We start from the raw sequence: 18,215 nt of genomic DNA on the forward strand, positions 1-18,215 counted from the left end.
CTCCCGGTGGAAGTGATTAGTTCCTGCTCCTTTCACCACATGCTGCCTTTATATAGTATAGCCTAGACAAGCAGTCTCCCTGTGCTGGGATTGTCTGCATGATTACTTCAGCCATTTTAATATCAAGCTGAAAGATGGCCATGTGGTCTTTGAAAGTTACCTCTTGCTTGAATGGGGTTTACTTAATGTGATGTGCACTTTTTAAGCGCTGCTTATTTCTGGTTCCATAGTTCAAGATAATTTTGAGCTGGCAACTGAGAAACGTGCAAAGGAGAGACAGGAATTTGAGAAGCGGATGGCTGAGCTTGAGGCCATAAAAGAGAAGCTGGAAGAAGAGGATCGTATTCGGAAAGAAGAGCAAGAGAAACAAGAGCTGGCCCGAATGAGGAAGCATGATCTGGTAAGTCTGGAAAAATTAAGGCCAACTGTATTGCCTGCTTAGTGATAAAGATTTTCATGTTAAAAGGGCCAACTGACTATGCTAAAATGTAATTTGTGCTGAAGCTGAGAATCAAGTTTGGGATGCGGTGTAACCTTTTTGTGTTTGGTGTCTGAACCAGATGTAATCGTACCAGAAATCTAGAGACCTGCTACTATCCTGCATTCTTTTACCTGACCATTTTGCATCCTGTCTCAATGAGGGGATCCAGATATACTGAACTATCATCCTGTTAGAATGGCCTTAAAGAAGCACAACACACTTTGCCTCCCTCACTAGGCAAAATGTCGTCTGAGTTATTTCCTTTTCCCACCTCTGGAGCATTCCTATGCTTTGTTCTGACTGGATGACTTATCGTTCCACTACTTGCGTATAAAGAGCACCTTTTTAGTACTCTATGGGAGGGCATCTGTTGTGTTTGTTGTTTTTTTTTTTTTTTTTTTTTTTTTTGGTCGAGCCTAGGCTGCTCGGTCTTCAAGTCATGCTGTAGTCAGTCTATGGGCTTTAACCACGCCCACTCTTGTCATTCATTCTTTGTTGTGCTTGTCTTAAATGCTTCCTTTATAGTGGTGCATTTTTCTCAATGTACCTCTGTGCTTAACTCCCTCCCAGGTGATTTCATTAAGAATTTTTTTTAACTATCATTACATCACGCTTCCTCCTATTACAGCATGTGGTGGGCCCTCACTCCTGGTTTTGAACAAAACTACGATATTCATAGAGAACAGGAAGTTGTTTGTTTCAATAGAAGATACAGCTGCCAGCAAGAACCTAGTGCACCATGCGTTTACAATGTTTTACGTAACTGAATGCTAAGCACTGAAACCTCAGTGACACCTGCTCTTGTGAAGCTTGCTCATTTAACAAGCATTTACAATGCATCGGGTCTCGCGTTTGCTCATGTTAGAGCTGATCGCGTTGTAAACTCCTAACCCGACTTTTCACCTATCGGGCAAAAGTGCATTTATGTACATAACCCGAAAAAGTGAAATCAAGTACGTAAAGTGCTCGACTTCTGCCAAGCGAGATCGGGCTCTTAAATTAGAGGAAAAATAGTCCCCGAGCCCGATGGAAAACAGCGAGCCTCGCATGTTTTCTGTACTTGGTCGCTGTGCTGGAGAAGGGCTAGCCACCGGAAAAGGCATGACGTATGCAAGCAGATTTTATTAGGGAAGCCCACCAACCAATAAACACTGACGTGAAGTTGACAGGGCTCCGAGCCCTTTTCTAAATACAAAAGTCTCCCTGCGAAACGCATGCGCGAGCACATGCAACGCAGGCTCGACCCTAAAAAGGTGCACAGGTGCAGCTTGTTCCTCGGCTGACAGAAAATGACACTAATTAGGAAATACTGCACCCAGCTGAAGGATGCAACTTTGACTAGGCATCTCACGCATTCTTTTTGCATGGCAGGCCCACTAACATGTACAGCCTTCCTGGCTGGCACACGCCACTGGGCCATGGAGGTAGGTGGTGAACCAAGTGCTCGGGCAGCCTGATGGCAAATCACAATCACTCCAATCTCTTATTTGGCATCAGTTATCTCGACTTGGTTGGGTTTGTTAGTAGAGAAAAAAGATGTATTGGTAGTTAAACCTGTCCTGTCTAACCTTTGCTATAGTAATTGACTAGAAAAATACTTCGCCTTTGTGCGCTACGTGACATTTGTTTTTCCTGTTCTCATCAGCACGAATTCCTCTCATACTTCTGTAAACACTGCACACATGTAGAATCAAGATCACCAGGATACCACCTGACCACACCTATGCATCCCACCTAAATCTTTTCATATAGGTCATAGTACAACCACACTTTTTTTTTTTTACCAGACCAGTAATTCCTCCAATCAGTGCCATGACGCCACAGCAGCTGCTGCACAAATGTACAGATAAAAAATGTTTTAACAACTTTACCCAGAATGGTATTTTTCATTTACCATCAAACACCATATTACTGATATCAACTGCGTACAAGAATCTTTCAGCTTGTCGGTAGCACACTGAAGCAGCCTCTTGATGGCTAGTCATGTTACAGAAGCGGCTCTAATGCGACATACCAGTTTCCATCCACAGAGCCGCACTGGATTTTGCGCATAAATCCAGTAATGAAAGTAGTCAGCCCGCTCATAATGCCACGTTCCCATAAAAGTGCACCTTATTTCAACAGATTGTGAGCTCTTGCTCATGGGCCCATTGCTGAAGTGACTAGCATCGCCTGCCTTAAACATGGTAAAATGTGGGGGGTGGGGGTGCTGGTACACTGCAGAGACTGCGCCCGAATCATAATCCCCTGACTGTCTCATTTGGCAAAAACAAGGCAGAATGTTACATGGCGGATAAATAATACATTGCTGATGAATGAGGTTCGGGCGTGCATCACTCCAGTTCTATTTACAAATCAAGAGGCTTCTGTTTAGGGAACAGACAAGACCTATTGGCTATGCCAATGCTTGTTCTCATGTGCTGCTGTCCCTCCCTCACATTCACCATGAGCTTTCCTTGTTGCTCCTTATCCACCATACCTTTCAGTGTTTCCCTACCATCACTCCTCTTCAAAAAGTAACTCTTGCATCTCAGCAACACTGACTGCCTTCCTCACCCACTTCATTGCTGCAACGCCTCATTGCTTTTTTAAAATGTAGTCTTAACCCTTTTTTTTTAATTCAGATCTGTGCATATATTACTTCAAGGTTGGTGTGTGCCATTTTTAGAATGGTGAATTTAAAAAGTGGTGCACACACATGGCGTGTGCATGCTTTCGTAGATGTCATGATGCTAGTCTGATTACACATGCAGCATATGTTTAGCATTGAAAGTGGCCATTTTTATTGCTAAGCCAGTCTGGTTCTCCTTTGTTTTTAGGTCAAGCTCGCAAGCGCTTTGTCTTGTGAGTATTGTGGCCTTTTAACCACGCCCATCACTTTCACTCGTTCCTGGGCTTGCCTTTCAAAAATCCTTTATCATTGGTAAATGCTTTGTTTGCCCCTCTTTGGGGCGGTTTTTGTTACCGCCTTGCAGACTGCCCCTGTTACATGGATAATTGCGCAATTCCTGATGTTTGACTGCAAGAGAACTTATTTTTGTCCCTCCTCCGCACTCATGCTGGCCATGGCGCTTTGAATCGTCTCGCTTAAGTCAACTGTTACTTTTCATTTCGATTTCAGTGGCAAAGTCCAGATACGAATTTGCAGTGCTAATAACTTTAACTTGACCACACGCGAGACCCATTGCATTGCAAATGTTTTTTTCTTTTGCATTCTTACTATTTATCTGGATTATAAATATTAGAAAAAGTTTGTTTTTAATAAACCATCAATAGTTTGTTGTGATGCATGTTGAACTAAAACAACAAACAATAATTAACAGTTTATCAAATTTCAGTTTGTTAAATTCAATTTATAGTTTTTGGTTTAAGACGTGTTTGTGTAAGAGCCACGCTTGGCTCTTTAGGATTTTTATAACAAGACTGCTGTGAAAATCCATCAGATTTTTAGCTCTCAGAATCGTGGCAGTAAGCTTTAAGAAAGCAACCAAGTTGTGAAACACACGTGGGGTGTCTGCTATAGTTTCATGGCATGGAGATTCTTTTGACTGTTTTCGAATAAGCGAGGAACGTTATTTAAACCTATGAAATGTTCCTGCATTTGGGATATTGCAGAAGTCAAATCTGAATAAATTAATAAAATGTGCCTCCTAAAATCTTTCAAGAAATTTTACTCTAACACCTTTTTTTTGGGGGGGGGGGTGAATATTTTTCCCAACAAGTACATTGAGGTATGTCAAAATGCATTATACCACAAGTGGGGCACGTGAGAGGTTAAAGGGGCAATCGAAAGGGAGACAAATGTGGATTGGCAGGAGTACTAAGGGAGAGAACACGGTTTTATAAACGAACCAACTTTTTTTTTTTTAAGACTTCCAAAGCAGAGGGAGAGTACTGTGCATTTTTGTGGCTGTGTATGCAAACATTCCTTCTGAAATCAGACACGCCCGACTGAAAGCACATGTAACCAACTATTTTCCAGAAAATACATTTATCAGGAGGTGGTGCTACACCCCTGTACCCAAGTCTTGAAGGACATTATAAATCGCTGGGCCATCTCTCTGTCTGCCAGCTAATGACCAGACATCACCTTCATTGGAGTGTCGGGAACACTCACAGCTGACCATGCACAGCAGTTTATTTCATCTCACTTGTGAAAGGTTATTTCCTCATAGCTTAAAAGTAGGTAGACTTTGAGAGATTAACCCCTTAGCTGCTGGGCCTTTCCCCCCCAGTGCTGAGCCCTTTTTTGGCTATTTGGGGTAGTTCGCGCTTAGGGCTTCATAACTTTTTGTCCACATAAGCTAACCACGCCAAATTTGCGTCCTTTTTTTCCAACATCCTAGGGATTCTAATGGTACCCAGAGTTGGTGGTTTCCCCTGGAGGAGACCAAGAAAATAGCCAAAATACAGTGAAAATGTAGTTTTTTCCAAAAAAATGGGAAAAAAGGGCTGCCGAAGAAGGCTTGTGGTTTTTTCCCTGAAAATGCCATCAACAAAGGGTTTCTGGTGCTGAAATCACTATCTTCCCACCTTTCAGGAACGGGCAGACTTGAATCAGAAAACCAAATTTTTCAACACAAATTTGGCATTTTACTGGGACATACCCCATTTCTACTATATTTGGTGCTTTCAGCCTCCTTCCAGTTAGTGACAGGAATGGGTGTGAAACCAATGCTGGATCCCGGAATGCTAAACATTTCTGAAAACTAGACAAAATTCTGAATTCAGCAAGGGGTCATTTGTGTAGATCCTACAAGGTTTTCCTACAGAAAATAACAGCTGAAATAAAAAAATATTGAAATTGAACTGAAAACAGCCATTTTTCTTTGTTTTACTCTAACTTTTTCCTGCGATGTCAGATTTCTGAAAGCAATATACCGTTTTGTCTGCTGGACTCTTCTGGTTGCGGGGATATAAAGGGCTTGTAGGTTCATCAAGAACCCTAGGTACCCAGAGCCAATAAATGAGCTGCACCCTGCAGTTGGTTTTTATTCTATACTGGGTATACAGCAATTCATTTGCTGAAATATGAAGAGTGAAAAAGAGGTATCAAGAAAACCTTTGCATTTCCAAAATGGGATCAAGATAAGGTTTTGAGGAGCAGTGGTTATTTGCACATCGCTGAATTCCGAGGTGCCCATACTAGCATGTGAATTGCAGGGCATTTCTCAAATAGACGTCTTTTTTACACACTCTCTTATATTTGGAAGGAAAAAATGTAGAGAAAGATAAGGGGCAATAACACTTGTTTTGCTATTCTGTGTTCCCCCAAGTCTCCCGATAAAAATGATACCTCACTTGTGTGGGTAGGCCTAGTGCCCGCGACAGGAAATGCCCCAAAACACAACATGGACACATCCTATTTTTTTTTTTATAGAAAACACAGCTGTTTTTTCCAAAGTGCCTACCTGTAGATTTTGGCCTCTAGCTCAGCCAGCACATAGGGAAACCTACCAAACCTGTGCATTTCTGAAAACTAGAGACCTAGGGCAATCCAAGGAGGGGTGACTCGCGGGGCTCGGACCAGCTTCTGTTACCCAGAATCCTTTGCAAACCTCAAAAAGTGGCTAAAAAAAGTTTTCCTCACATTTCGGTGACAAAGTTCTGAAATCTGAGAGGAGCCACAAATTTCCTTCCATCTGGCGTTCCCCCAAGTCTCCCGATAAAAATGATACCTCACTTGTGTGGGTAGGCCTAGCGCCCGCGACAGGAAACGCCCCAAGCGCAACGTGGACACATCCAAATTTTTGGAAGAAAACAGAGGTGTTTTTTGAGAAGTGCCTACCTGTAGATTTTGGCCTCTAGCTCAGCCGGCACCTAGGGAAACCTACCAAACCTGTGCATTTCTGAAAACTAGAGACCTAGGGCAATCCAAGGAGGGGTGACTCGCGGGGCTCGGACCAGGTTCTGTTACCCAGAATCCTTTGCAAACCTCAAAGTGGCTAAAAAAAAGTTTTCCTCACATTTCGGTGACAGAAAGTTCTGGAATCTGAGAGGAGCCACAAATGTCCTTCCACCCGGCGTTCCCCCAAGTCTCCCGATAAAAATGATACCTCACTTGTGTGGGTAGGCCTAGCGCCCGCGACAGGAAATGCCCCAAAACAGAACGTGGACACATCACATTTTTTCATAGAAAACAGTGCCTACCTGTGGATTTTGGCCTCTAGCTCAGCCGGCACCTGGGGAAACCTAGCAAACCAGCACATTTTTGAAAACTAGAAACGCAGGGGAATCCAAGATGAGGTGACTTGTGGGGCTCGGACCACGTTCTGTTACCCAGAATCCTTTGCAAACCTCAAAATGTGGCTAAAATACCACGTTTTCCTCACATTTCGGTGACAAAGTTCTGGAATCTGAGAGGAGCCACAAATTTCCTTCCACCCAGCGTTCCCCCAAGTCTCCCGATAAATATGATACCTCACTTGTGTGGTTAGGCCTGGTGCCTGCGACAGGAATAGATCACACAACGGTCAATGTAGGTCCTTACGTGAGGCAGCTGTTGACCCTGGGGTGATCCATTCCTGACACAGGCACTAGGTGTAGGCACTCAAGTGGGGTAGTGTTTTTATCAGGACAGGTGAGGAGTCACTGGGTGGTAGGAATGTTGTGGATCCCAGCATATTCCTGTAGTTTGTGTGACAGAAATGCGAGAAAAATAGTTTTTTTTCAACATTTCAGCTTTGCAGGGTATTCTGGGTAAGAAAACTTTGGGGAATCCACACAAGTCACACCTCTGTGGACTCCCCCGAATGTCTAGTTTCCAGTAATGTTTGGGTTTAGTGTGTTTCTCTATATGGCCGCCGAATCCAGGACCAAAAACACAGGTGCCTGCCTTACAAAACCAGTTTGTTTTGCCATAGACCATTTTGATGTCTCCACAATATGATTTGGGTGGTGGAATTTGGGGCTGAACTAAATTGGTGAGCTCCCAAGAGAGCACTCTCTCTCTGCTTGCCACCGCATTCACCTGCTCTCTGGGTTGGCCTAACCCACTATTACCCAGTTGCACGAACAGCTTGCGAAGGGACAGCAGGACTGTCCTCATCACCTCCCTCATAATGTACTGGAAGAGGAGTTTTCGAATGGGACTCCTCTGACTGAAAAATCACTCCCAGAGTCTGCGCCATTGTACTATCCCTCAGATGCTGTCTCAGTATCTGATGTCTCAGTCTCTGATCCTATGTCAGAGCGGTCCTCTATAACCCGAGTGCAGGCAGCAGTCATCCATCAAGATGCCATCTCTGCTATTGGCTAAACTGTTGCTCTAAAACACTAGCCTACGTAGACAGTCACAAAATCGATGGTGTGTGTGAGATACATGCAACAGTAGAGGCCACCTTACCTGCGCTTCTTCCCTCAATCAGCACGTACTTTCAAGACACTCAAACACCTTGTCACATACCATTCGTCAGTCTTTAGCACCTCCTGCGCCCAGTCCAACAATCATTATTGGTGCTCCCACTCCCTCCTCCTCGGATTCCCTCATTACCACCCAGCAAAAGTGCCCTTCATCTCTCCATAGACTTTACTAATGTACTCAGCTATTTACATAAAATACAGATGTGCTCTTTGCAGTAGGCATATAAACCTTCTGCGCTTCTTTATGGCACTAAAACTGCCACTAGACAAGTCTGACCCTTTCCCCCCCAGGGAAACCACACACATATTGACAAAAGTGATGTATATATGACAGCCAACCACCTGAAACTCAACTCAAGCAAAACCGAAATAATCCTCTTTGGCCCTCACCAAAAAAACCTGGGACCCCCCATGGTGGCCCACCATGCTGGGCCCTGCACCCACCCCCGCCAACTACGCATGCAACCTCAGCATCATCCTAGACTCCTCCCTCTCTGACCCAACAAATCAACGCTCTTACCACCTCATGCTTCAACAAACTCCGTATACTGAAAAACATTCAAATGGATCCCCACAGAGACCAGAAAAACTGTCACTCACGCACTCATCAGCAGCAGGCTTGATTACAGAAACGCCCTCTACGCCGGCACCACTCTAAAACTCAAGTGCAAACTACACGCATCTAGAACTCAGCAGCACGACTCATCCTCGACCTCCACCGACACGAACACATCTCTCCACACCTCAAATCCCTCCACTGGCTCCCCATTGACAAAAGGATCACCTTCAAGATCCTCATCCTCACACACATCACTCCACAACACAGGCCCTGCCTACCTCAACGAGAGTCACCTTCCACCCCCCACACGAAACGTCCGTTCAGCTGACCTCTCGCCTCTGTCCCCCGCATCAAACACACCACCACCGGGGGCAGATCCTTCTACATTGCACCCAAAACATGGAACGCACTCACAACCCACATTCGCAAGACCCAAAACCTACTTCTTTTCAGGAAGGGCCTCAAAACCTGGCTTTTTGAACAGTGAACCTCCTAGCCCCTTTCCCTCCCCCCCCCATCCCCCTCCCCCCCCAGCGCCTTGAGACCCTCACAGGTGAGTAGCGCGCTTTATAAATCTCTTTGATACAGATCTACCTATATATATATCTATATATATCTATATATATCTATATCTCTCTATATATATCTATATCTCTCTATCTCTATCGATACCTAGATATCGATCTCTCTATCGATACCTAGATATCGATCTCTCTATCTCTATCGATACCTAGATATCGATCTCTCTATCTCTATCGATACCTAGATATCGATCTCTCTATCTCTATCGATACCTAGATATCTCTATCGATCTCTCTATCGATACCTAGATATCTCTATCGATCTCTCTCTATCGATACCTAGATATCTCTATCGATCTCTCTCTATCGATACCTAGATATCTCTATCGATCTCTCTATCGATACCTAGATATCTCTATCGATCTCTCTATCTCTATCGATACCTAGATTTTTTTTTGTTGTTGTATGGTTTCCTTGGGGGCCAAAATGGCCCCCAGGGAAACCCTACAACATCTAAAAAAAAAAAAATTGCCCCCACAGGGGGTCACCCTGCCCACGGGCGACCCCCTGTCATTTCATTTTTTTTTTTTAAATCCCCTGGGGGGGGGGGCGGCAATCGCGCCCCCCCAGGGGGCACCTACCTTTTTTTTTAAAGAAAATTATGCCGGGGGGGGGGGCGGCCCGTTTTCTGGGGGGGGCCGCCCCCCAAAAGTGAAATCCCTGGTGTCTAGTGGGGTTTCCTGGCCCCCGATCGCAGCTTTCTCCCCTTTCTTACGAGGCCTTTTCAAAATGTTTCCTGACCCCACAGCTGCGATCGGGGGAGCCAGGAAACCTGAGTGTTTCCTGGCCCCCGATCGCAGCACAGCTGCGACCGGGGGCCAGGAAACACTTTCAGGAAGGCCTCGTAAGAAAGGGGAGACTCTCCCCTTTCTTACGAGGCCTTCCCGAACGTGTAAAAGGCCGTTTTCCCCATGAAAGCAGGAAGCGGCCGCAAGGCTGCTTCCTGCTTTCATGGGGAAAACACCTTTGCAACGTCAGCGTGCCTCGCGGCGCGCTGACGTCACAAAGGGGCAGGGGGAGACACGGTAGCTTCCGTGTCTCCCGGGGGGGGGGGGGGGGGGGGAAATCCTCAGGTGATTTATTAATGCCCTTCCTGGTGTCGGCCACTGGTCGTGACCCGCACCAGGGAGGGTGTGTGGGCGTCGGCCAGTGGCCGACGCCCGCACTTAAGAGGTTAATAACATATCGCTACTGGACGGCAGAATCCCTGCCTTACTCCACACCACAGCTGCACATGGCACTTGTGCCGATCCCGACTTGACTTGGGGCCCTTTGCCTTAGGTCTGCCACAGGAGTGGAAGCAGCATGGTCTCACAGATAGCCCCATGAAATCATTCTGTTTACTATGTAGTGCATGTGCAGACAAGCATATGCCACAGAAGTGCCATAGGTAGGAGTCACTTAGACATCCTTTGCAGGAGTATTAACAACAAAAAAACACAAACCAGTGTGGGTTTGAATTATGGACCACAAGTTAGTGGAAATGTCGATGGATATTGGCCTTAGTATAGTACTAACATACTTTTGTAGATTGTAGCTACTGGCCTTGGCTAATGGATATCATTAGTTCTTTACAGACAGACATCGTGATATTAGTTGAACAAACTGGGGCTCTGCAGATTCTAGCAAGTGATGGAGATTGACGTGGTTGGGCTCTACAGATACTGGCCTGGATTTGTTACTTTACGTGATGGGTCGCTACAGATACTAAGACAAGTTGTTACATCAAATATGTATTTTTTTTGCAGTTTTATATAGCGTCCCCTTTGCCTAAGGTTTTATACGAGCACCAATATATTACACAAGGTCAGATTTTTGGTGCTTTTAGGCACAGGCAGAAAGTCAGCTGCCTAGAATAACACAGGATGTTGAACTGACGCCGGGCTATAACCTGGTTTCCCAGTTCCAAAGCCGGCAGCTGTGGTGGTTAGGTCACACCTCCTTGTTGTTTACCGGGGAATGGAAGGCATTGGTTCAGTTGGCTTTGTGCCTTCATGTTCTGAATTTTGGCCTGCAAACATGCAAAAATGTCAGTTATGCTTGGCGTGAAGGTTCCTGTGATTAGTGCCTGCAGGAGACTTGTTGGGGTGGAGAATGTCTTGCCGAGATTTTGCATTTAAAAAAAAATCGCACAACCCTATCTCCCACCTCCCAGGCCCTCATTACCAGCCAATGAAGTCTGGCAGACTTGCGAGCGCCCTGTGATTGCCTTGCTGCCCACCAGCATGTCCCGCACATAATAGACCACAGCGTGCCAGGAGTCCACAAGCAGAGCACCTCATCAGAAAACAGCATGCGGTAATAAGACGGCAGTGAAGAAAAACTGCATGCGGTAAAGAATATGGCAGCCTAGGAAAGACAGCAGAGAAGAATGAAGACGGCATGCAGAAAGAAATACCTTGTCATAACCAGAGAGGAAGGACACTGCCCAGTGACCAGAAGGAGTGTGTGGCCCAGAGGCAACCCAACAGCAAGGACAATGACTAAGACAACAGGAAGTGAAGCAGGACAACGTGCTGGCCAATCAGAAGCATATAAATCAGAGCGACTTTGTACTAAGCCAATAGTAAATTCAGGTCAGTAAAGGGCTGGTTCTATGCCCCTTTTAATTTAGATTTTAGATTTCCCAAGAAGCACACGTGCAGGCGCAAAACCTAAAGTGATCATTGGGGTTTATATTGTGGCATATAAAAACCGGGGGTAGTGTTCTCTTCTCTCCTTCTTCCCCTCCCCCCCCCCACAAGATAGTGTGAGTGTGTGTATGTATGTATATGTATGTCTTTTGTCTATGGTGGTGAAAATAAGTATGCACTGTTTTTAAATATGGTGGAGGAATGTTGTTTAACCATGATCAAGGAAACTGAGCTTTCCGAAACACGTTGGGTGTTGCCACACTAATAAATCACTTTTATTGCTTCATAACATGAAGGTGGCCTTGGCGGGTTTTTTTGCGTGGATTTTGGGAACTTGTATTTTCCAGAAGAAAAGCTGTTGGATTAGATAGATATAATACACTCCCCCCCCCCCCCCCCCTCCTCCACACCAATCGCCTGCTAAGTAGATCTGTTGTAGTACATGACTGAGCTTTGTGTGGGCAGAAGGAAAAGTAAAAGGAAGTCCAATGTAGAAAGGAAGATTGTTACTCTTTTTAAAGGTAAAACCTTCTCTTAGATGCACTTTGCAGGGTAACTCCGGTGATGCAGCCTCTCCCTCACATTTACCATGTAAGTAAATTCCTGTATAGCTTTCATGGCTTGTGTTACAGCCTTTTTGACTCGCATGTGGGTCTCTTTTTACCCCCAGCTTGAGGTGCTGGGCAAGTAGTCGTATGAAAATGGACACATGTAACCTAGGACTTTAGGTTGGCAGCCTCTTAGTATGGAAAATGAGTAGCATACATGTCTTTAATGGGAAAATTCCCATTTTAGTATTGTTTGAAAGTTAGGTGTTTAAGAGGTTTATAATTACCCAATCCTTATTGGGGTAAAACACTTCTAAGATGGTCTAGCCCTCTTCTGCAAGTCACAGAAGATGACCAGCCTTGAGGACAGATGTAATATGTTGCTCCATGTACAGCTGGTTATAGTGGAACTTGACGCTACTTGCATGTGCACCACAATTAAGCACTCAGCTGCAGAAGGAATTTTATTACAGGGACGGTAAGAATAGTATGAACCTGGGTAGCTGTCCCTTTCATAGGTGGGAAGCCCTGGGGCAGTGGCATCCCCAGACCCATGTGGTTCTCGCTACCGACCAAGGGTACCTTCTGCTAGAGCTTGATGGAGCTTTCTTCCTCCACACGCCGTTTCAGCAGTCACTGCTTGTGTGGAGGGCAGGCAGCAGCTGTGGCACTCCTTGTGGCAGTATCCTGCTAGATAAAGGTTTCCCTTGTGCCCTCCATGAACACTTCTACTCCTGGCTCACTGCCCCTTCCCCACCACCCTCCACCTGATTGAGAGTTTGGGATGGTCAGCCAGTGGGTCGGTTCAGTGGCGTCATGTACCCCACTAGCAGCTTGAGCGGGGTGCGGGCACTGAAAGTGTGTGCTACATGAACCCTTCAAATTGTTATGGGTTCTATTTTATTGGCAGACACTGGCATTAAAAACAGAAGCTCATTCATTTTATTGCAAGTGAATATGCTGCGGAGAAGGGGTTAAGAGTAGAGAATGGATCAAGAGCACAGAAATGAGGGCGAAATGGAGAGAAACCTATATGATGGATGTGTGGGGATAAGGAAGGAGGGAAGCAAAGATGGGCGGGAAAATGGCAGAAAGAATGGATGGTGAGAAGTCAGGATGATGGCTCAAACAACAAATTAACGGCAGGAACAAATGAAGGGAAGACATAGATGAATGGGGAAAGGAGAGAAAAATGGAAATGAGAGGGGGGATGAAGAGACTAGAGGAAACAGTGAAGAAGAAACAAAGTAAAGTAGATAAGGTGTAAACTAAAATATATGAAAAGTAGTGCAATGAAAGGTAAAGAGAGCAAATGAAAAGTAAAGAACAAACGAGCACCAGGTTTTTTGGCCTGCTTGCTTACTCGGTGTCATTGGTATATCGTGCAAGTGGGGCGTATTTATTTCTGGCTAATCCCTTTGGTCTGTTACTCTTAACAAATGGCTTGCAGATTAAACCAAAACATCCTAAATTTCGTTTGAGGTTTTAATCTGAATTCTTTTGTTTTAAACACGAAAAAATATGTATAGCATAGCTGATACTTAGCAGCTCCTTGGTACCGTCTTACTACACCAACAAAAATGCAGCAGACATCCCGCTTAGACCTTAATTACCAGTGCAGTAAACTCTAGCTTCAAAAATTGATGGCACAACCTGGTGATCTTGGGCACAAATGTTCAAGGAAGGCCAGTTTCCACAAACACGCCTGTAATAGATGCTCAACTTTGTTTTTTGTTCGTTAAATTAAGCTTCAGCAATTCAGACAGGCGCTGGTGTTGACTTAAATGTGATTGTGTTTTAGTAGCCAGGGAAGGACCAAAACGGGTCCAGTCAACACTGTCCTTATTAGCAAACCAGATGGGAAATCAGCCCAGTTTGGACCTTATAAAGACGCGCTGTAGAGGTGTTTTGCATGGATTTGAGCTTGCTGCAGGCTGTGCTTGTGGTAATATCTAGGAAATCGACAGTAGAAACCAGCCTACCCGGCCATAAAATTGCTAAAAACCGACTTGCGCTAAACTGTCAGACCAACCTGAAGGCCAGTCCTAACATGGATGGAGTGAGTTAAGTTGATCAGAAGGAGCCCGCCGCCATCCATCTGTCAGTTTCATTTAGCATAGCTTTAATGCTGCTTGTTTGAAGGACACAAACGTGCTTGATTTGCGGCCAGGATGCTGATGGCTTCTATCAACGCCTGCACTTTCCGGCCTAACCAGTTAAGGCCTAAATATAGCCTAGCAATTTTGCCAGATGGGGTAAGGCACATGAAGGTCTAACATTTTCTACTACTTTTGAGGAAAGGTTGCTATGCCTTAAACTTTATAGTACAGTTGTGACCAAGCCAATGTCCAGTCCTTTTTCATTTACACTTAATTTGGGCCCGCATGCTCACACCTAGGATTGAGAGGTGAATGCAATTGACACACTGCACCGATGGCCCAAAATAGAGAAAATTATAAATATGCACCCAGAATGCTTCATGAGACTGTAGCACGCCCATGTGCATTTTGAGAACAAGGCCATTGGCTCTCCGTTAAGTCAAAACAATAGTCATGGACGTTTTATAGGCGTCGCAGATGCGACCACTGGTTTGCCTCCTTACGACCACTGGCCTCAGAGGTGGCGAACAGTGGCAGCTCACATTAAATAAAATAAAATTTAAAAAGGCCTTTAAATGTATGCTATGCGTGTGCTTGCAGGTGGGCGTGTTTACGTGAGTGTGTAGGTGTGTAACCACATGTCCGAGTGAAATTTAAGGACAAAGGGCGTGTGATGGGCATGCGATGTCACTTCCACTACCCTTGGCATTTTGGTGAATTGACGATACTAACATACTTTCCGCAGTAAGGGATCAAATCCTGCTGCATTTGCAAGAATCGGCTTAAGCTCAGCTGGGTCATCTTTTGGGTGCTAGGCCTGGATTCTTAAGAATCCAGGTGAGCAGTAGCTGAGTTTGTATACGCATTTATGTAATAAAGTTTTAGCTCCAACACAAGGATGCTACAGGCATTCATGTCCATGCTGAATTTTCCTCCATCTCAACTGCAAAATGGCCTGGTGGATAAACGCCTGGAAGTGTAATTGTAGCATTCTTGTATTGCTTCACTTTTTACATTCCAATAAGTAACCTACCCAGGTAAGGGATCTGCTGTTGTGCAAGTAAACCAGCCAAGCAGTCATTAGCCAGGCTCCCAATTCATCATTCTGATGGCATTGGGCCACACCTCATGCCTCAGGCTTCCCTCTGGTTAGCCTGTCTTTGGCCCCATGATGAACTAAATGACCAACCCCCCACTCTGTGTGATATGTTGTGATCCATGCTTCAGTGCAGGTTTGTGGTTTGTTGCCATATCTGCAGCTTGTGCTCTGATGGGTTACTTAGTTTGAGAGCAGTTTAATTTGTGGGACCAGGGGACCAGTGTTGAAGTTTGAACGTTCAAACCACTGTTTTAAGACTACATTGAGCTGTACTCTGTAGTTGTCTGACATTTTGTTTCGCTGTCTGCTCTCCCGACTGCAGGTTCACAAAGCTCAACCGGTGAAGAAGTACAGGACTGTGGAGGTGAAGACCAGGGAGTTGCTATTGACCGTTCCTAAATCGCCCAACTTAGAGCGCTTGAAGTGCTGACCACTAACTTCTAACAGCTCCTAATTCCTTGGAACTTGGTAGGCAGGCCGGCTGTGATTGGTCTGATGCTCTTCCCGTCAGTGGGACTAGGAAAGCTGTGTACTGTTTGCACCTGTATATAATTGCACTTCCTGTAACAACCTGCATGCACTGTATGTAATTTATACTGCCTGCATACTCTATATAGGATTGCATGTAGTGAAAGATATGCATATTCTGTAAAGGGATATTGCATGCCACCTGCTTGCACTGTATATAATTGCATAGGTTATTTACCACCTGTGTAACTTTCATATGCCATTTGATCTGTGATCTGAATAGAGCTGTGTCCTACACAATCTGCAAGCTCCTGTACAATTCCATATGTTGTATACCATCTCACTGTGTAGAATTGCTTGATTTATAGCACTAGCATGTTTTGCATTGCAGCGCCGGTCACGCACCATATATATGTTGTGTGTAATTGTATATAGTTTGTAGTTTTACCTGTAAATCCTGTATATATTTGCTGATATTGTGGACACCTAAATGGCGCCATAATCACCGCTCCGACATTTTATTTATTAGTGAAATGTATCATCTTGGATTTTTCTAATAAAGTAAGTAAACACCACTTTTTGTCCAGGTGCACTTTGTGTTGAAGCAGTGCTTATGCTCTCTTGTTTCCCTTTAGTTTGAGCTGGTAACGTTTCCTTTATGATGAGCTGGTGTTAGCACGTCAGACCTTATTAAGTAAACTTACAATGGAGACGCACATAGGCCGATGGACCTTTTGACTGCGCTTTGAGTAGTTCCCACCATATAACCTGGTATCGATTTGACATCAGTAATCCATAGGAGTCAGTAACTTCCACACACCATGACCTCTTGGCCATGAATAACCACACCTTTATGTAACAATTAGAATGTTTATTTCCCTACATTAACAATGCTAATGTCACGTAACTTCTTCAAATGAGAAGCATATAGAAACAATACTACCTGACCAAAGCGCCTAAAGAACCGCAATCTAAAGCTTGAGCCACTACACATTCTAAAGTTACAGTACAAATTAATAGCACGAATAACTGTGCAAACAAAATGATATACATTTAGATTCAGCAAAGAAAATACATCAACTGTTAGTGCATGTAGCAAACTTAATCAGTGAAAACCATAACTCTGATCAGAAAAGCATGTTTGGACTTCATGCAAAACAATTTAGTCAACACAAATTTGGAAAACATCTAACTATGGCTCTATCAAAAGTAAGTTGTTACCTAGAGACAAAAGCAAATAGACATAACAATCAGTAAGTCTTATACCTTGCCTCAGTATGGTTCAGCAAGCTATGACTGTCTTCGTCAATAGGACAACAGTTCGGTCAGAAAGACATCAGGATTCAGCATTTCAGTTCAGAAAAGCAAAATCTCTTCATGTAGTTCAGAAAATTGCTAAACGCTCAGAAAGAAAGGGGAGAAATAATAGTTAATGGCGAAGTGGAAAAATTGTGTGCTCCTCCCAGTGCAGTCAGGCTAAGTTATATTTCCTAAAATTATTTCCCACGTCCTTATTGGTCAAAGAATCACGTTTACACTTAGTCCAATGAAAATAAGATCCCAAATCTAAAGTGTTACTACCACACGATTCACATGTGTCTGGTTGGCTCCTCTTTTCCTGTTCCCTTCGTTCACTTTGTCAGGTATCAATATAGTTGCAACTTGTACTCCAGTCAGTGCATCCATTGTCTTCACCTGGCAAGGTCACTCTTACATACTACATTATACAAGGTTTCCCTAGCTAGTACAGCATCCTCTAGCAAACAGTTTCTCATGAACGGATTTCAGCTACGAGCACTGGGTCAGTACAGTGGAAAATCACAATTTGTCTCTAAACAGCCATTTTAGAAATGCAGCTTGACATGAGGCCATGCAACTAGACCCAAGACCTCACTAAGTTAAGGCCTTTGATTAATAAAGCTAATACATAATGTATAGCCCTTAGTATGACATACTACTACATTAATCAAACCTAAGCAACATTTCAAAATAAGCCATTAACATGTACACTTTGTGAACATTGGCAGCCACTCAAGTGAGAAAAATAATTAACGCATTTGAAGTTGCACGAAGTTTTATTTATTTTAAATCAAATTTGTATTGCTTTTCATAAGAAACATACAAAACACGAGAAGGACAAACTCATTACCGCCTGCACCTGTGCAGGGGATTACCAATTCTATTATGCCTCCATTTGATATTTTTCTCTAAGTTAATACATTTTCAATGCAAATTCAACACTCCGACATGGATATTTGTTAGTAAGTCAGCGTTAACACTGGTAGTGTTTCCCTGCTAGGTGATGTCTGAGGTTTAAGTAGTCTCTTGTCAGAATAAGTCATGACAGAACTTCACATTTGTGGTTTAGAGGTAACTTCCCTTCAT

The 18,215-nt window shown here is 44.2% G+C and overlaps 1 protein-coding gene across 1 annotated transcript in view; it reads left to right on the top strand.

Moving 5' to 3' along the window:
• Nucleotides 1-16,405, top strand: part of LOC138303865 (targeting protein for Xklp2-B-like) — a 63,763-nt gene extending 47,358 nt beyond the window's left edge. Inside the window, exons 16-17 of the mRNA XM_069243365.1 lie at nt 231-400; nt 15,685-16,405. Of these exons, the coding sequence (XP_069099466.1) occupies nt 231-400; nt 15,685-15,792 (278 nt within the window). The 3' untranslated portion in view covers nt 15,793-16,405. The remainder of the gene's footprint in view (nt 1-230; nt 401-15,684) is intronic.
• Nucleotides 16,406-18,215: the final 1,810 nt, after the last annotated feature.

Source organism: Pleurodeles waltl, chromosome 7 (assembly GCF_031143425.1).
Source record: "Pleurodeles waltl isolate 20211129_DDA chromosome 7, aPleWal1.hap1.20221129, whole genome shotgun sequence".
Taxonomy (NCBI): Eukaryota; Metazoa; Chordata; class Amphibia; order Caudata; family Salamandridae; genus Pleurodeles; species Pleurodeles waltl.